The following is a 19,265-nucleotide window of genomic DNA, read 5'->3' on the forward strand; positions in this document are numbered from 1 at the left end:
TAATTTTACACGTCACTGAAATTACTCCTCTTTTTCCTCAAATTCCGTAATAATCCGCGAACTTCGAAATTAATGACTGACAACTAATTCGTTCTCTGACAAATCAGTCGATTTCTATTACCTTTTATCGATTTTTTTAAGGTACTGAAAAACTTAATGAACTATACTAGGCATTTGTACTTCGGGACTGACAGTAAAAATTATCGGTTGGTACTGAAACCTTGTTAAATCTTAAAAAAGTAAAAAATATTTAACAACGTGTTCAAATTATATAGTATTTGTGTATTTTAAATTATTCATAAATATTTAACGCCATGAAAACATTTTGACATTAGATATGTAAACTAGTTATTGGACTTTTGAAAACTCATATAAAAGAAGAAGTTTCTCAATTATTACAGGCCATCAAATAACACGTTTCCCTGAAATTGTACCACAAACAGTATCGGAAACAACGTCAATAACATTATAATGTATAATTTAGAAATCGTCAATGTTCTAAGAATTTTTTATTAGATGATTGTCATAGTCGTTTACTATTCACCCTCTTCAAAGCAACTTCCATTTGTTCTGTATGAAGGAAAACAAAGTACAAAAACAGTATTTCTTATACGCTGTGTATATTTGAAATAAGACTATTGTGTAACAATATGGTTATTGGAAAAGCTAAATAATAACATTACGTCTACAGGGTTGTATCGAATATCACACTTTTTTGTAAAATGGTCACATAAATATTTTAGATTATAATAAATAAAATCGTTGCACGAATACACAACTACTAGACACGAAAATTATTGATATAAAAATAATAGTTACGCTATATACAAATTAAATATACATGGTGTAACAAAAAGGCAGGTCATAAATTAAATCACATGTTCAGGGACCAAAAATAGTTCGATTCAACCTAACTTACCTTAGTACAAATGTGCACTATTCCCCTTTGAAGTTAGAAAATGAAAATCGATTTTCTCCAATATATCGAAAACTATTCGAGATTTTTTATTGAAAATAGACATGTGACATTCTTATGGCAAGGGCATCCATCATAAAAAACTAACAGTGAAAGTTGTGCACCCCATAAAATTTTTATTGGGGTTTTGTCCCTTAAACCCCTCCAAATATTTGTGTATGTTGCAATTAAATTATTATTGTGGTACACGATACATTTTTGGCAAAGTAACGTAAGTGACATTTTTGGCGAAAATCATATTTTTCCATTAAACTAACGCTATTATTGTTTAGAAGGTACTGCCAAAGTGTAGTAAGCCTAGAATTACTTTAAACATAATATGTATAGGCTTACTACACTTTGGCAGTAACCTTCTAATCAACAATAGCGTTAGTTGGAAAAACATAATTTTCAAAAATGTCACTTACGTTACTTTGTCAAAAATGTATTGATTAGTTAAACACAATGTTTTTAAAACGTTTTTGCCTCTTATAGTACATTTTCGATAAGCCAGTTTTTATCGAGATATTTTTAACAGTTCTAAAGTTCAACACATATTTTTAAATGGTAAAGTAAGATTATAGAATATTATTTTCATAATATTATTACTACCATGTCTCTATAATCTTAAAAACTTTCTTATCGAAAAAGTACTAAGAGGCAAAAAGTTTTAAAAACACTGTGTTTAACTAATGGTACCACAATTTAATTAGAATGTACACAAATATTTGGGGGGGGGGGGGGGGGGTTTAAGGGAAAAAACCCCCATAAAATTTTTGTGGGATGTACAAATTTCACTTTTATTTTTTTTAAGATGTTCCTACCATAAGAAATCCATTTTCAACAAAAATCTTTAATAGTTTTCGATATATTGGAAAAAATAGATTTGCCTTTTGTAACTTCAAAGGGCTGTAACTGTTTTTCTGTGCACATTTGTACGAAGGTGAGTTAGCTTCAATCGAACTATTTTTGGTCCCAAAATATGCAATTTAATTTATGAAATGCCTTTTTGTTGCACCCTGCATAAATTATGGTAAACGTAAACTTTGTCTCACATATTTTTCATTCTCTGTAGATAGGAAAATGTAGTGCCCAAACCGCATATTAATGAATTCAGTCCAATTTACAAGCATCGAGTTTTAGCCTATCTGATTATAGCAAACTTTTAATGGCAGGCTCAGAAGGACCAAATACAGTCTGTACTTTCCCGAAAGGAATAACATTATACGAACTACTGTAATCAAAGAGAATATGTTAGGGGTTACATAGGTCTTGCGGGTAAAAAAAGTGACTTTTTAAAAAAATTATATCTCGAAAACTAAAAATTATTTTTCTTTATAATTGGAACATGTAAAAGCATAGTACTTAAGGTATTCTAAAAAAAATTTTCAGCCTAAAATATTTATTTTTGTAGAGTTGACTGCAATTTTTCGACAACAGCCCTTTTTTTGCGGTAGGCAGCATAACTAAGTCCAGTCTCATCTGAAATCAAAAAATCAAAAAGTTTCTTGTAGTTTATACCTCTGGCTAGTGAATGACCGAAGGAATTTTTATTAGGTGAAGTTTTGTTAGGTGAATTTTATAAAAAAAAAAACTACTTTAAAAATGGTAATTTTTGAAAAAATGAGAAAAATTGTGGTCGAAAATGGGTTTAAACTTATGTAAAATCTTCAAATTTAATTTTTTTTAAATTCCTTCGTCCATTCACTAGCCAGACGTATAAACTACAAGAAACTTTTTGATTTCAGATGAGACTGGACTTAGTTATGCTGCCCACCGCAAAAAGGGCTGTTGTCGAAAAATTGCAGTCAACTCTATAAAAATGAATATTTTTGGCTGAAAACTTTTTGAGAGTTCCTTATAAGTTCCTTGTAAGTACTATACTTTTACATGTTCCAATTATAAATAAAAATAATTTTTAGTTTTCGAGATATATTTTTTTAAAAAGTCACTTTTTTTACCCGCAAGACTTATGTAACCCCTTAAGGTAGTACGACAGGGGACAAGGTAGATCTCGCAAATTGCAGTATTACTTTTGCCAGCACTTACATACTTAAGGCGAAATTACACGGTTCACTTTTGACATTAAATTTGGATGAAGCAACCAAATTGATCAATGTAAACATAAAAGTGAATCATTCCATGTCATTGAATGTTGTCGTTCAATGGCATTGAAAGAGTTGAACATGCTGAGTATTTTCACTTTTAGCGTTCAATCTGCTACGCGTTGAACGAGAAATGAATGTGTAAACACCAGAATTGAAAGATTCACTTTACAGCGTATTATATTATGGAAGGACGAGCATACTTCTCTGTTTGGGAACAATTGAAAAAGTATTCGTATCTATAGAATTATAAAACAAGGGGTTAAAAAAACCGAGATTGTCATGGAAATGCTATTAAATCGCTAATTAAATATTTGAATGGTATAACCGACGAAGACATAAAATTGAAAATTACAAGTATGCGTACTCGTTATACTTTCGAGTTAATAAAGATACAACGATCAACCAAAAGTGGCTCCTAGGCTTGTCTTCTTAGTACTCATGATCGCACCCACCAACGATGACATTTCCTTAGCTTCTTTTTCGATAATTCTTTAATGCAACTCCTAAACTCATGACTTCATTCGACATCTTTTGAATAATATGCGTTGAATATTTCACTTTCCAGATACCGTGTAAATAGCATTGCTTTCATTTCTGCTCCATTCAACCAAAGTGATTCAATTTGGTTGAACCGTGTAAGTTGGCCTTTAGATATTGTTGATATTGAATGAAATGAAGTGACATTTTTTTAATTACTTCTATAAGTGCTTCTATATATAGAAGTGATAGTTGAAAAACATTCAACAAAAATAGTGACTATTAACAAACAAATAGTAATGGACGGAGAACCGAACCAGAGTTTTTGTCAGTGATCTTCAAGCTTGAAATTGAATTTAACAAGTTAATTTCAATGCTTTTGCTGAATTTATTTTGAACGCAGCTTCATTTGGTCTATCTGGCCGGATTTATGCAGACTTCACTTGAATGCTTGTGACTTAATAAGAAACTGGAACCATAATGTATACTTGCCAACAAAATATTTGAGAAAACCGTATCTTAATCATATTCCAAAGCCATTTGTATTTGAGTAGTATCGTTAAGTTTCAAGAGGTAAACACACTGAATAGCAGGTATAATAATTCAAAGTACAATAGATTAACATTTTATTACTTTCTACCTGTACCGGAAACTTAACCCCATCATTCAAATACAAATGACTTTGTATTAAGCTTAAGATTAAGGTTTACTGAAATATCTTGATAGCAACTATACCCAGCTTTAATTTCAGGGCCGGCTTTCAACAGGACCGAGTTTACGTTTTCCGATAAATTAAGTTTAAAAATTCGTTTACTAGACCAGTCGTAATAAATATTTTTCGTAGATTGACAACAACCCTGACAAACTTTAGGCAGGAAATAAAAATACGTTGTAAAATAGTAAAAGTACATTTTGGAAATGTAAAATTCCAATGACTAAAAATAATTTATCTTATAAATAATTAGTTACCAAATATATATACAGGGTTTTGCCTAAGGCATCTCGGACGTATCACAGCTATCCAAAGAACTGGTTTATATTTAAACGATCTTATTATCATTGTAACTATATATTGTTTATACAAAATTTCTTTCTTAAACTAATTTAAGATTTATATTTTCGTAAAAAGACTATTCGTCATAAACGTTTAAGTTATTTTACAGATTTTAATTTTACTTTCGTACTCTTTTTCTTTTACAATGAAGTTGTCTTTTTTATTTGACACTTCGGATAATAAATGGCAACGACAAGAAAAAAGTAATTTCAAAATCTTCAAAAAATAGGCAAATGTAGTTGTTTTCTTGAGGAGAATAGGTGGACCAGTCAAAGAAAGAAAAGTATACTATTGATGTAGCTGCTTGTCGAAAAGATGTTTGTTTGTGGTGTTGTGTTATTCAAATATTGCAGAGATATATTTTAAAATGTGTTATTTATTTAAGATGTGGCCTCTCAAAACTTTTCATCTGGACAAAAAACGGTCCATTTATCTTAGTTAAAGCCTCTTCTTCCCTACAAATCTGCAATGTAGTACAGAAACTATAACCTTAAATGTGTGTATTATCTTGTTGTGTACAAGACAATTTGTATGTTTTTTTCTGTTTTGTCATAATCTGACATTTGTCATGTTAATCCTGTCATTTGATTTCATAATCTACAATCTGGTAAAAAAACCTGAAAATCGGAGTAGTCCTGTCGCCAGGGGGGTACAATGGCCTCCTTTATTCAGATGGACTTACCCAAGTTTTTTTTATGTATTTTGACCCGTAGAACACGAATTTTTTGGGTAACAGTTCTGGATGTCGATAAGATTGTTATAAACAAATAACTTGAGGAATTACATAACAGCGATTTTTCGCAAAACAAAACATTTTTTTTGTGTTTTTTGGGTCATTCTAAGCAAAAAACGTTCTTACAAGTTTTTTCGTAGGTTGGACAGTTTTCGAGATAAAAGCGGTTGAACTTTCAAAAAATCGAAAAATTGCATATTTTGAACCCGAATAACTTTTTATTAAAAAATAAAATAGCAATTCTGCTTACCGCATTTTTGAAAGTGCAAGTCAAATTATACCGGTTTTGATTGCACTGCTAAAAATTAATTTTTTTATTGTCAAACAAAGCTATAAACAAATAGTCTTTCCCGTACCCAATGCATGCGTTTTAAGGCATGCTACGTAGAAATTGGCTGTTTGTTCGACTCGTTCGATTTTAAATGAGAAATGCATTGAAAACATCACTCAAACACTATGTGTTTATAGCTTTGTTTAACAATAAAAAACTAATTTTTAGCAATGCAAATAATCAAAACCGATAGAATTTGACTTAAACTTTCAAACGCGGTAAGCAGAATTGCTATTTTATTTTTTAATCAAAAGTTATTCAAGTTCAAAAATTGCAATTTTTCGATATTTTGAAAGTTCAACCGCGTTTATCTCGAAAACTGTGCATCCTACGAAAAAACTTGTAAGAAGATTTTTTGCTTAGAATCAGCCAAAAAATACAAAAAAAAAAAATGTTTTGTCTTGCGAAAAATCGCTGTTATGTAATTCCTCAAGTTCTCTGTTTATAACAATCTTATCGGCATCCGGACCAACTGTTACCCAATAAATTCGTGTTCTACGGGTCAAAATACATAAAAAAACTTAGGTAAGTCCATCTGAATAAAGGAGGCCGTTATATCCCCTGGGGACAGGACTAGAGCTCCTAGTTTATGTTTTGTTTTTTTTTTCAACATAACATCCACCTAGGATAAATTGCACATCCGGTACAGAAATTACTTATTTATATTGCCTCATTACAGGGCTGTCTCCATTTTTCAATAATTTCAACAATTTAAATAAATAACACATATTTTAAAATATATCTCTACAATAAACAAAATAACTTTGAATAATACAACATCAAAACAAGATCTTTTCGACAAACAACTACACCAATAGTATATTTTTTTCTTTCATAACACCTGTCAAACCATAATGGAGTTTTGTGTATATTTCCACTGCAATATAAAAACAGTCCTCATATCGGCAATTTTAATTGCATTGCCTTAGGTCGAAAGATGCACAGCAAATTGTAGTAGATATGCGAAACCGTTCGTCCTAGGTTATATTAAATTGATTCTAAGTAAGTCTGTTTTTATTTCTCTTACATTCAAAATTTGAATTATTTTCTTTTGTGTACAATATTTTCTTTTGAAACTTTGAAAAATGAATTTCTAAATCTTGTTCATTGTTTTATATTTTTTTAAAGAAGTCAAATTATTAACTTTTATAAACGTCATCTTCCACAAATACAGTAAATTCTTAAGCGGTGTATCCATTTCGCGAGGCAGCCGCGCGCGGCATGTTCGTTGTCGTTGCTATTCTGTTATGGGATGCAAAGCGAATACTGCCGCAGTCGAACGATGTTCTTGATTCTAAATAGTCTATAATAGACGAGTCAAATTTTGTCGGTCTTTTGAACCGCGGCAAAGGATGTTTCTTGTTGTTATTACTGCCGCGCGAAGTGTGAATGATTCTGGACAAGTTTGGTTCACTGTCGACTAGAAGATTAAATACAGTGAGTGCATATTTCTTTAAATGATCATCTCTCTCTTGACGTTTCCCCATTACTGAGGATCGTGATTTCTTTCAATATTCCTAACAATGTTTCTCCATTGGTCTCTACCTTCAGCTGCTCTAAGAGCTTCGTAGAATGAGCTTCCAGCTGAATTCTTTATTTGGTCGGACCATCTAGTTGGTGATCGTCCTCTTGATCTTCTCCCCGGAACGTTTCCAGAAACAATTAATCTCTCCAAACTGTCGTCACCTCTGCGAACCACGTGACCAAAGAATTGCAGTATTCGTTGCAGACATATTGTGGACAGCCTTTTTTAATCTTGAGTTGGTTTAGAATGGAAACGTTTATCCTATGAGCTGTCCAAGGTATGCGCAGTATTCTTCTCCAGCACCACGTCACAAAGGCATCAATTTTTTGGCCTCCAAAAATCAGAGTCCAAGTCTCTGCTCCGTATAGAAATATTGAGAATACAAGGGCATTCACCAGTCTCATCTTGAGAGATAGATATGTCTTTTCAAACTTTAGTTAGGCGACTCATCGCATTTTTTGCCATACCAATCCGAACTTCTGCTTCACAGTTACCATCGTTAGTTATACTAGACCAGAGATAGACAAAGGTGTTTACTATCTGGTATTCCTGTAATATGTTAGTCAGTTGAATAGTGTCGAATCTGTCAACCAGCATTCACCATAAATGATCATGGATAATGAAAATTGTCGTAAATTAATTAAACTTTGTGAAAGTAAAGAGTTGCTATTCTTACGTTTTTGTTTTATAAAAGTTCGTTAATTAGAATAAAAGCAACAGCATCACGTGATACATCTATGATTAACTAAATTAACTACGGCGCTACTTATACGGTTGTACGAGATGGCTCGAAGTGCTGTGCGCGGCACAAAATAAAATCATTGAGGGTGCGCCGCGCGAGGCAAATGCAAAGCTTGCCTCGCGAGCCATGAAGCACGCGGCAGTCTCGCAAAATAAATACGCTGCTTTACATCATTATTGATAACGACTGTGATTTATCACCAGAACTTGGCAAAGTCTCTCAAAAGAAATCAGAGAACACAAAACAATAACTCAATAAAAGAAAATGGAAATAAAGTAAATAATATTATCATTTCCAATTTTATATGAATTTATTAAACCTTTTTGTATTCGTATACTCCTTCAAATCATGCTTTTTATTGTCAACATTGTTGTTTAATGCTATTTTTGTGATGTTATGTTACTGAATTCAAAAAATAAATGTTTTAGATTATAATTAAAAGGTACAAACGAATTTCGATCATTCTTAGGCCTACCAAGAGTATTTACATTTATTAAATATTTCGATTTTGCTTAGAAATCAATTCTTTAGAGCTGCAATAAGTACCCAGACTATCAACGGATCTCAAAAATTTGTTTCTATATAAATTAGGATAAATTTAGGTCATATCAAGACAGTCATAACCGTACAAAGCCACGGTTGGGAATAAGAACACATCAAGTCTGATAAATAGTATACTCAGAAATAGTACCCCATGTCCAACATACGCGGGTCATTCTGACGTTTCATATACATACGGGAGGAAGGGTTGACAAACAATTTGTTATAAGGGGTACACTCAGATATGGTTTCCGAGTCCTTAGTACGGGGGGCGGTCAAAAATTTCATCGTAGCGCTAACGCTGCCAAACACGCGAGCACTATTAATTTGGCGGCGGTCGGAGCGCCGCCTCCGAGTGTCAATTCTTCACTTTTCACTACCTCGTTGGGATGCTTGTTGTAAGCCTTGGACTTCTTGGTGGTGGTGGATGACGGCGCCGTAGTAGAAGTCGTCCAAGTTGTAGAGGACGTCGTGGTTCGAGGCGACGGTACCGACCACCACGACGGCTTTGCCGTCACTGGCGGCGGCGGTACCGTAGCGGGAGTGGGAGGTGGGCCCCAGACTTTGAACACGATCTTCATGTTGTGAGTTGTACATCGACCACCTATCCTCCTATGAGGGTCGTCGCTTGTAGAGGTTGAGATGAAGTAGTAATCGTGACCTAGAAAATAACAATTTTAATTATTTGGCAACGCGCAGAATACTATACAAATAATACAAATACAATGTATTCATCATTAAACTTGCAAACGAGCGGCAAGCCCTCTGCAAGCCTGCGAATTCAAGAAAGCTTGTGAAATATTGAAGGACCATTCTGATAATAATTATTATCATAAAACAGCTCAATTGAAATTAAGCCCAAGAAACCATCCAACAAAATATCGGGAGATGCCATGCGTTTGTTGGTATTGATTATAGAGAACACCATGAATCAGTAGGAAAGATTTCACCAGGAATTAGCCAACAAACTGGAACTTCTCCAAACCGATCATCTCCCATATTATCAATACCTCCCTGACAGAATGCTTGAAAACGACAACTACAACTACAAGCTATACTGAGATCATAGACCAACCAGTGGCACACAATAAACCGGATCTCAATATAATTAATAAACTTACTAGGCAAACAATACTAATAGACATGGCGATACCTAACAACAATAATCTGCGTATTAAATACAACAAAAAGATCGCTGAGTAAAGAGATCTCGAAAGACAAATAAGTAGGCAATGGAGAATGCAAAGCACCCAGACGATAGATATTATTCTCTTTACTACTAGAGCCATTCCGAAGATTCTCCTAGAGAACATAGAACAGCTGGATCTTAACGAACATCTCTATAAGACTATGTAGAAAGCGATACTTCTCTCAGCATCCTCCTAATTTTTGGGAGATATTCCGACTTACCCAGTCACCTAGGGCTCGATAAGGCTGCACCTACATTGGATTTGTATTTCTCCGATCCGATCCGACATCGGTTTAAAACACAAACTCAAGGTATTAAAGCGTAGTGCCTACACTGCAGTGGGATTAGTGGGAAGCCCGACCGGAATGAACACGTTTGATAGGAGAAGCTACTCAGTCCGACGTCGGCCAATATCGGATCGGAGAAATACGGATCCAATGTAGGTGCAGCCTAACGCGGAAAGAGTCCTACAAAAGCTCAATCCTTTTGATAGCGTAGGTATCTAGGATAAGTGAATTTTCCACTTAGAGGGAGTGTGAGGCGTATGGCTAAATCTGGATAATAATAATATTTTCTGTAAATGTAGCCCCCCCCCATTATGAATTATGAAGATCTAACGATTTTCATGAATGGGGATAAGTTTGTAATAATTGATGCATTACAAATTTTAGTGAGCCATTTTTTAATTGAATCGGAACAAATACACAATAATACGGTATAGACGGAGAGGCAGCGCTGAAAAATCTATTTGAATTTACTAAAGCTAGATTTTTCACAGTTGATTACTGTGAGTGTGTAGAGAAACATACTGCAGTCGGTCAAGCGAAACGTAGAACAGGGGTTACTGAGAGGGTATCAAAGTTGCTTTCCTACGAAGGTAATTATTTCCATTTACTAAGGCTGAAAATCAGTACACATTCTAAATTAAACATAAATAAAAGTTATTATAGTCGGTCAGCTGTATGACGGGACAGAGCCCGCAGGTCGGCCCCAATATTCGATTGAGGAAATGAAGCATTTTCGCTCGCATTTTTTTCGTCCAGCATTGATTTACTTGAAATTTTCACAGAAGGTAGTGAATAGTCCAAGGATCATTTTCTATATTATGCCGCTATCATACGCTAAAACCTTGGGGGTGGTTGCCAGCCCATCTCGGGGATGGGAATTTTTTATTACATTTTAATCATGTAATTCGATGAAAAAAGTGATTCTAAGAAAAAAATGTTTTTTATATTTTCTTCATTCGCGCTTGCGGAAATAACAGTTTTTCGACGAAAAAATCGACTTTTTTAGAGGATTTTTTGAGAATACCTTTTTGAGAAAAACTGTAGATATCAAAATTGTATCTTTTAGTAACACAAACCAAATTATTTTTCAATAATATCTTTGAGACCAATACAAACCGAGATACGGCATGTTAAAGGTTAGCTTTTTTCGTCAAATGCATAATTTAAAATATTCGAAGCCAAGTAATGGGAAAAATTTGCATTTTTCGAGGAAAACTTAAATAATATTTTTTCAAGTATACAATTAGACCTTTCAAAAAAATAATAATAAAAAGTTTCTAGCATGAAAATTAAGCGACTTACAATCAAAAAAATGTCGGTAAATGTCCCTAACTACTTCCCTAATTCAAAATTGGTCTTCACCTTTCTGTAGTTCCTTTTATATTTATATTATTAATACACTCAAGGAGTTTGACCTATTTAAATGCCTAATTTTGAAAAAATGTTATATCTCACTCTGTACTGATTTTCAGCCTTAGTTAATGGATTTAATTACCTTCGTAGGAAAGCAACTTTGATACCCTCTCAGTAATGAGACCCCTCAAAAATGATTTTGTAGGATTTTTAAAGAGCTATACGACTGTGTAAATTAAATTCCGTAAGATGCCTTAGTTTTTAATTGGGTCGGGTTTAAAGGTCTCGAATAAGGGGGTGTTTGCTGGTAAATAGAGGTTTTAAACAGCTATATCTGGCTAATTATTCACTGTAATGAAAATCTATGCATAGGGTAATTTTAGTCATTAAAAAGGCTACAATTTAGTAGTTTATAATTTTTTTCATATCTTCAGTATTTTCGGAGATATTTTGAAGTAAAAGGTGAAAAATACCAAATTGCAAAAAATCAATTTTTCTTTAAACTCCAATTTTTCCAAAATTGGGCATTTTAAATAGGTCAAACTAGTTGAGTGTATTGATAATATAAATATAAAAGGAACTACAGAAAGGTGAAGACCAATTTTGAATTAGGAAGGTAGTTAGGGGGTTGTTTTCACTGATTTTTTCGTAGAGAAAAGCAGGTAACGACATTTTTTGTAAGTCGCTTAATTTTCATGCTAGGACCTTTTTATTATTTTTTTTTGAAAGGTCTAATTGTATACCTGAAAAACGATTATTTAAATTTTCCTCGAAAAATGCAAATTTTTCCCATTATTTGGCTTTGAATATTTCAAATTGTGCATTTGACGAAAAAAACTAACCTTTAACATGCCGTATCTCGGTTTGTATTGGTCTTAAAGATATTATAGGAAAAGAATTTGGTTTGGTTGCTAAAAGATACAATTTCGATATCTACAGTTTTTTTGATTAAATGCATATTTTTCGAGATATTCTCAAAAACTCTCTAAAAAAAGTCGATTTTTTCGTCGAAAAACTGTTATTTTCAAGCGCGAATAACTCGAAAAATATTAGTTTTAAGAAGAAAATGTAAAAAACATTTTTTACTTAGAATCACTTTTTCCATCCAATTACATGGTTAAAATGTAATAAAAAATTGCCACCCCCGAGATGGGGTGGCTTCCCCAAGTTTTTAGCGTATGATAGCGGCATGATATAGAAAATGATCCTTGGACTATTCTCTACCTTCTGTGAAAATTTCAAGTAAATCCATGTTGGACGAAAAAATTGAGAGCCAAAATGCTTCATTTCATCAATTGACTATTGGGGCCGACCGACCGGCTCTGTCCTGTTATACAGCTGACCGACTATAATAACTTTTATTTATATTTAATTTAGAATGTGTGTACTGATTTTCAGCCTTAGTAAATGGAAATAATTACCTTCGTAGGAAAGCAACTTTGATACCCTCTCAGTAAACCCCTGTTCTACGTTTCGCTTGACCGACCGCAGTATGTTTCTCTACACACTCACAATAATCAATTGTGAAAAATCTAGCTTTAGTAAATTCAAATAGATTTTTCAGCGCTGCCTCTTGGTCTAGTATAGACGGAGAGGCAGCGCCGAAAAATCTCTTTGAATTAACTAAAGCTAGTTTTTCACAGTTGATTACCGTGATTGTGTAGAAAAACATACTGCGGTCGGTCAAGCGAAACGTAGAACAGGGGGTACTGACAGCTTGTCAAAGTTGCTTACCTACGAAGGTAATTATTTCCATTTACTAAGGCTGAAAATCAGTACACACATTCTAAATTAAATATAAATAAAAGTTATTATAGTCGGTCAGCTGTATGACGGGACAGAGCCGGTCGGTCGGCCCCAATGAATGAACTAATGAGTTTTTCACTATATTTTGACCCCCTTGTAAACTGCTTTATTTACAGAATTAGAAAAAAATGTAAAATACAAAATTTATTCATTTTTTAATTATGTTTTTTTTAAATATATACCGTACTAGTGACGTCATCCATCTAGGCGTGATGACGTAATCGACTATTTTTTTAAATGTGAATAGGGGTCGTGTGCTAGCTCATTTGAAAGGTTATTCAATTCTCTATGCAGTAATATAAACATTAAGATCATTATTTATACAGGGTGTCCAAAAAATTTTTTTGAATTATTAATATAATTAAACAATTAATTTAATATAAAAAATTTTTTTTGGACACCCTGTATAAACAATCATGTTAATCTTAATCATGTTAATGTTTATATTACTGAATAGGGAATTGAATAACCTTTTAAATGAGCTAGCACATGACCCATATTCTCATTTAAAAAAATAGTCGATTACGTCATCACGCCCAGATGGATGACGTCACTAGTACGATATATATGTCACAAAATCATAATTTAAAAATTGAATAAGTTTTGTATTTTACATTTTTTTCTAATTCTGTTAAATAAAGCAGTTTAGAGGGGGTCAAAATATAGTGAATAATCCTGTATATCCATTGGGGCCGACCGACCGGCTCTGTCCCGTCATACAGCTGACCGACTATAATAACTTTTATTTATATTCAATTTAGAATGTGTGTACTGATTTTCAGCCTTAGTAAATGGATTTAATTACCTCCGCAGGTAAGCAACTTTGACAAGCTGTCAGTACCACCTGTTCTACGTTTCACTGGACCGACCGCAGTATGTTTCTCTACACAATCACAGTAATGAACTGTGAAATAACTAGCTTTAGTAAATTCAGAGAAATTTTTCAGCGCTGCCTCTTGGACTAGTATGAATGCCAGTAAGTCCAAGATTATCTCTTTTTAGTTTTTTTGTTATACCTATGTTAATTTTATAGTAGTGAGTGCATGTTAGTTTTAGTTTATTTTTAACCAAACTGCAACCTCACAACCACTAAAAGCTATACTACTAAAATTATTATCAAAATTGAATCTAGTATCAAATCAATATTACACAAATTTAAATCTTGATAAATGCTTCCAAAGTGATTAAATTTGAAAAAATAGTTGGATTTATAGTAAAACTAGCCTTAATTTAGACAAGCAATGGGCTATGGTCATTACTAATGGTAATTTCAATATTTAACATGATTATAGAAAACGAAAACAATTTTCTCTCATTAGGAAGTGAAACTAACACCTATTTTATGCTATATGAATCTTCAACGATCTGTAAATTTTAAATACGGTTTTTGTTAACATTAGTGTAGGAAACAGAGGTTGAACCTCGCAAAATGGACACAATTCCGGTTTTATTTTTTTTTCTGATATATCAAGGGGTGCTTATTATGAGACTAACTTTTTCTTAAATAATTTCGCCCTGGAACCCCCTTTTTCATCCCTTTGAAGGGGGTAATTTGTGGTTTTTGCGAAACGTAGCCCTTCCTGTACGTTTTGTAAAAAATTTACTTAATAGCAAAATGAAGAGGACCATATTTCCTACTATTTATTACCCGGCAGCATATGTCTATCACCCACCGCTTATCGGGGGTGGTGCCCCAAAGTTGACAAATTTTAAAAAAAGATGTTTTAAAAAATATATGTTTTCCCTAACTCTAATGAAAATTAAGAAGAAACCCTGCGACAATTAATCACAAATAAGTGGCTGATTTTTTGGTATAGGTTTTATTTAAGGGCAATTGCATTTTTTTTTTAATTAAAGGGTGTTACATTAAAAAAAAACCCTTTTTATACCATCTGAACCGCCTAAGCTAGAGTAAAAAAAACCTTCAGCGATTATCCATGTACTGGTGTTATTTAGAAATTTGTATAATGCACCCCAATATTTTTCCCGGAACCACTAAAAAAAAGGAGAATTAATAAAGAAAATAATCAAAAATTGATTTTGGGCCACCACTGTGGCATTAGGGTGCAAAGAAAATAAAATATGCATAGATCATAATGTATAGCAGACAGTGTGTTCTTTTATTTTCCATAAGTACGTTATCAATAAAATGAATACGTGACGAAAAAAAAAACTGGAGCCCGCCAAAGCATTTCTGAGGTTTACGGCGCCACTGTGCCATAACGGTTGCTTATAGGAAAAAAATGCATAGGACCTTATTTGTAGAGAAAATAGTGGTCTTTAATTCTGTATAAGTTGTTTTAAAAAAATGCATATGTAATGAGAAAATCGTAAAAACACGCTCTCCATGGGATAGGGGTAGTTTTTGCGGTTTATTTTCAAGGATAGGGGTAGTTTCCGCAGATATGTTGCAATAATCATATATATTTATGAAAAACTCTATTGATGGAGCATATGTCCATATGGGTCAAACAGCAAAAAAAAATTTGTTTTCAACCCACCCTTTATTTATTTTTTTTGCTACAATGGTTGCATCAAGAAATCGCTTTTGGTGTCCATGCATGGGTAATAAGAACGTGCACAAAATGATTTATGAAGCATTTTAATAAAGGGCATGGTGTGTGAAGGATTCCAAGAAAATCAATTTCTTTATTAATTCTCCTTTTTTGGGGTGGTTCCGGAAAAAAAATGGAGGTGCATTATAAAAATTTATAAATAACACCAGTACATGGATAATCGCTGAAAGTTTTTTTACTCTAGCATAGGCGGTTCAGATGGTATAAGAAGGGGTTTTTTTAAAATGTAACACCCTGTAATTAAAAAATTTGCAATTGCCCTTAAATGAAACCTATACCAAAAAATCAGCCAATTATTTGTAATTAATTGCCGCAGGGTTTCTTTTTAATTTTCATTACAGTTAGGGAAAAATATTTTTTTAGAAACATCTTTTTTAAAAATTTGTTAACTGTGGGGCGCCACCTCCGCTAAGCGGTGGTTGATAGACATATGCTGTCTGGAAATAAATAGTAGGAAATATAGTCCTTTTCATTTTACTATTAAGTAAATTTTTTGCAAAACGTACAGGAAGGGCTACGTTTCGCAAAAACCACAAATTACCCCCTTTAAAGGGATGAAAAGGGGTGTTCCGGGGCGATATTTTTTAAGAAAAAGTTAGTCTCATAATAAGAACCCCTCGATATAACAGAAAAAAAATAAATCCGGACTTGTGTCCATTTTGCGAGGTTCAACCTCAGTTTCCTACACTACATATTTTAGAGAACAATAAAATAAAACATTCAAACGTTTTAAATAAAAAAAAAATTTTACCAAAAAAATTCATTGGTTGATAAAGCCTAACTACCCTTCTGCCAAGTCTTCTATTTTCTATTTAGACAACAACTTTTACACAAACTTCCACTGTTGAAATACCTATTCAGACTTATCAACCTCTAATTTAGCTTACCTATACTGAAAACAAGATTCTATAATCTTGTGAAAGATTCTATTATCTTAAAATATTATGAAAATAAGATTCTATAATCTTACTTAACCATTTACAAATATGTGGTGGATTTTACAAATGTTCAAAATATCTCGATAAAACAGTTTTATCGAGATAGGTTTATCGAAAAAGTACTAAGAGACAAAACAGTATTAAAAACATTGTGCCTAACTAATGGTACTAAAATAATAATTTAATTGGAACGTACACAAATATTTGGGTGGGTATATGGGAACAAAACCTTTATAAAATTTTTATGGGGTGCACAAATTTCACTGTTATTTTTTTAAGATGTCCCTTTATAAGATTCCCCATGTCCATTTCCAATAAAACATCTCTAATAGTTTTCGATATAAATATTTGAAAAATCTAGCTCTACACAACTACCTGGGAACAGAGATTTTTTGAAAAAATATATTTGTACCTATATATTTGAAAAAATCGATGTTCATTTTGTAATTTCAAAGGACTGTAACTTTTTTATGGGCACTTTTTTTGTACTAAGGTAAGTTAGGTTCAATCCAACTATTTTTGGTCCCAGATATGTGATTTAATTTTTTATGATCTGCGTTTTTGTTACACCCGGTATATTCTTTGTAAACGTGGTTACTAATAAATACTTAATGATACTATAATTTTATTAATGTATAGTATTACAAACTTCAAAGATAACAATTAAAAAAATCTACCATTAACCTTAAAACTTTTCTTTTTTCTTTTACAAAAGCAAAAGAACTCTAATAAAGAGTTTCTAAAATTACATACTTTTTCCGTATCGTTTTGATCCAAAGATACTTTCTAATTAAAACTAATCCCTATGTTTATTGCATTAAAAATTCATTATATTATATTGACTTCCTGCATTTTCAATGGAAAAAAATTGTAAGCTCTTTTGTAGGCCACATTTAAAAAATTCATCGGTCAAGCAGTGACAATATTGATTTATCCATCCCCTTCCTGGCTAGTGAATGACTTTTTGTAATAGAGGCCATAAATATAAATCAGTTCTTTATCTCGATACCCTTCGCATATTACTTGTAATTTTATTCTTGTAAAATTACTAATTGTACAAAATCGAAAAACACTCACTAGCAGAATACACAATGAGCACAAACTATCGAATAAATAATTACATAAAAAAAACTATAAAACTCTAACAATAAAACACTAAAAACTTTTGTTTTCAATACTTACACCAAATTTATTAAACTTATTGTCACTACAGCTGTTTCGGCGGAGTGCCTTACTCAAGTGATTTATTTTTCTGTGTCTGCATTTTAAAATCTCTCACTAAATAGATTGAGAAGTGGGGAGCTGTTTGTGTCAAGTTCAGAATCGGATTCAGAATTATATACGCATTTTTTAATTTATTAACTTCCATAAAATCTTATAAAGATAGCTTAAGGCTTTATTTTGAATATGAAGAATTTGTGTTCTGCTATCCGTTTGTCAAAGGGTCTGCCAGTTTGACCGATGTAAGTTGTTGGACACTCACCACCTGTAATTGCTTTTTCTTTTGGCGCTTATTGTTCTTAATGTATTTGCTTAAGTTAGTTCTGAAAGCTGGTGTTACTCCTTTCTTTTTTATGTGTTTGGTTATTTTTGTTGATATCTGGCTTGCCTCTATATGTGAGAGACCAGAAATTACTGGGTTTTTTCTGTGGTGGTGCGGAGACTAATTTCAGGGGTTTAAAATTTTGGTTTAAAATTTTTTTAATTGTTTGTTCGTTGTACCCATTGTTTACTGCTATTTGCTTAAAAATGTTCAATTCTATCTCGAAGTTATTTTTTGACATGAGAATTTCTGTTAATCTTGATGGGATGATGAATTGTGTATAGTTGTGTCAATATGGGTAGGTTTATGAAATACGGAGAACTCATGTTTGTTTTGCAGTCTGGTAATTTTTAAATCTAGCAAATTTATGGACAGATTTTATTCTGCTTCTATTGTAAACTCAATATTACTAAGCAGTGAATAAATGTATGATGAAAATTGGTCAAGTTGCCTGTTAGTTCCTGTAAAGCATACTAGATATCATCCACGTATCTCCACCAATGTAAGACCTGTTTGAATACCTGTTTTGTGAATATTGGTGGAGATACGTGGATGATATACTGGATATACTACTAAGTTTTACAAGAACTAACAGGCAACTTGACCAATTTTCATCATATATTAATTCAGTCCATAATAAATCTTAAAAATTACCAGACTGCAAAACAAACATTCTCCGTATTTCATAAACCTACCCCTGCTAATAGAACTATACACAATTCATCATCCCATCCTACACAACATAAATTAGCAGCCTACCATAGCATGTTACATAGATTAACAGAAATTACCATCTCAAAAAATAACTTTGATATTGAACTAATCATTAAGCATATAGCAGTAAACAATAACTACAACGAACAAAGAAATTAATAAAATTTTAAACCAAAAACTCCAAAAGAAAGCCCTGAAATTAGTTTTCCACCACCACAAAAAAAACCAGTACCTTCTGCTCTCTCACATATACAGGCAAGATATCAACAACAAGAGTCTGTCACTTTGACACTTCACCTGAAGGCTCTTTACACCTGATCTGTTCGCAAGATGGTTCCTTCACATGAAGATGTCCTTATACAATTACTTTTTTATTTATAATATAATGTAAAAA

At 32.7% G+C, this 19,265-nt stretch overlaps 1 protein-coding gene across 4 annotated transcripts in view; it reads right to left on the minus strand.

Annotated features, from left to right (window-relative positions):
* Positions 1–603: 603 nt before the first annotated feature.
* The window catches only part of LOC126883261 (ephrin-A4), a 443,595-nt gene continuing 424,933 nt past the window's right edge, over positions 604–19,265 (minus strand). For all 4 annotated transcript variants that reach the window (XM_050648573.1, XM_050648572.1, XM_050648575.1 and 1 more), the window contains one exon: positions 604–9,126. In XM_050648573.1, the coding sequence (XP_050504530.1) occupies positions 8,750–9,126 (377 nt within the window). In that variant the 3' untranslated portion in view covers positions 604–8,749. The remainder of the gene's footprint in view (positions 9,127–19,265) is intronic.

Source organism: Diabrotica virgifera, chromosome 4, assembly GCF_917563875.1.
Source record: "Diabrotica virgifera virgifera chromosome 4, PGI_DIABVI_V3a".
Lineage (NCBI taxonomy): Eukaryota > Metazoa > Arthropoda > Insecta > Coleoptera > Chrysomelidae > Diabrotica > Diabrotica virgifera.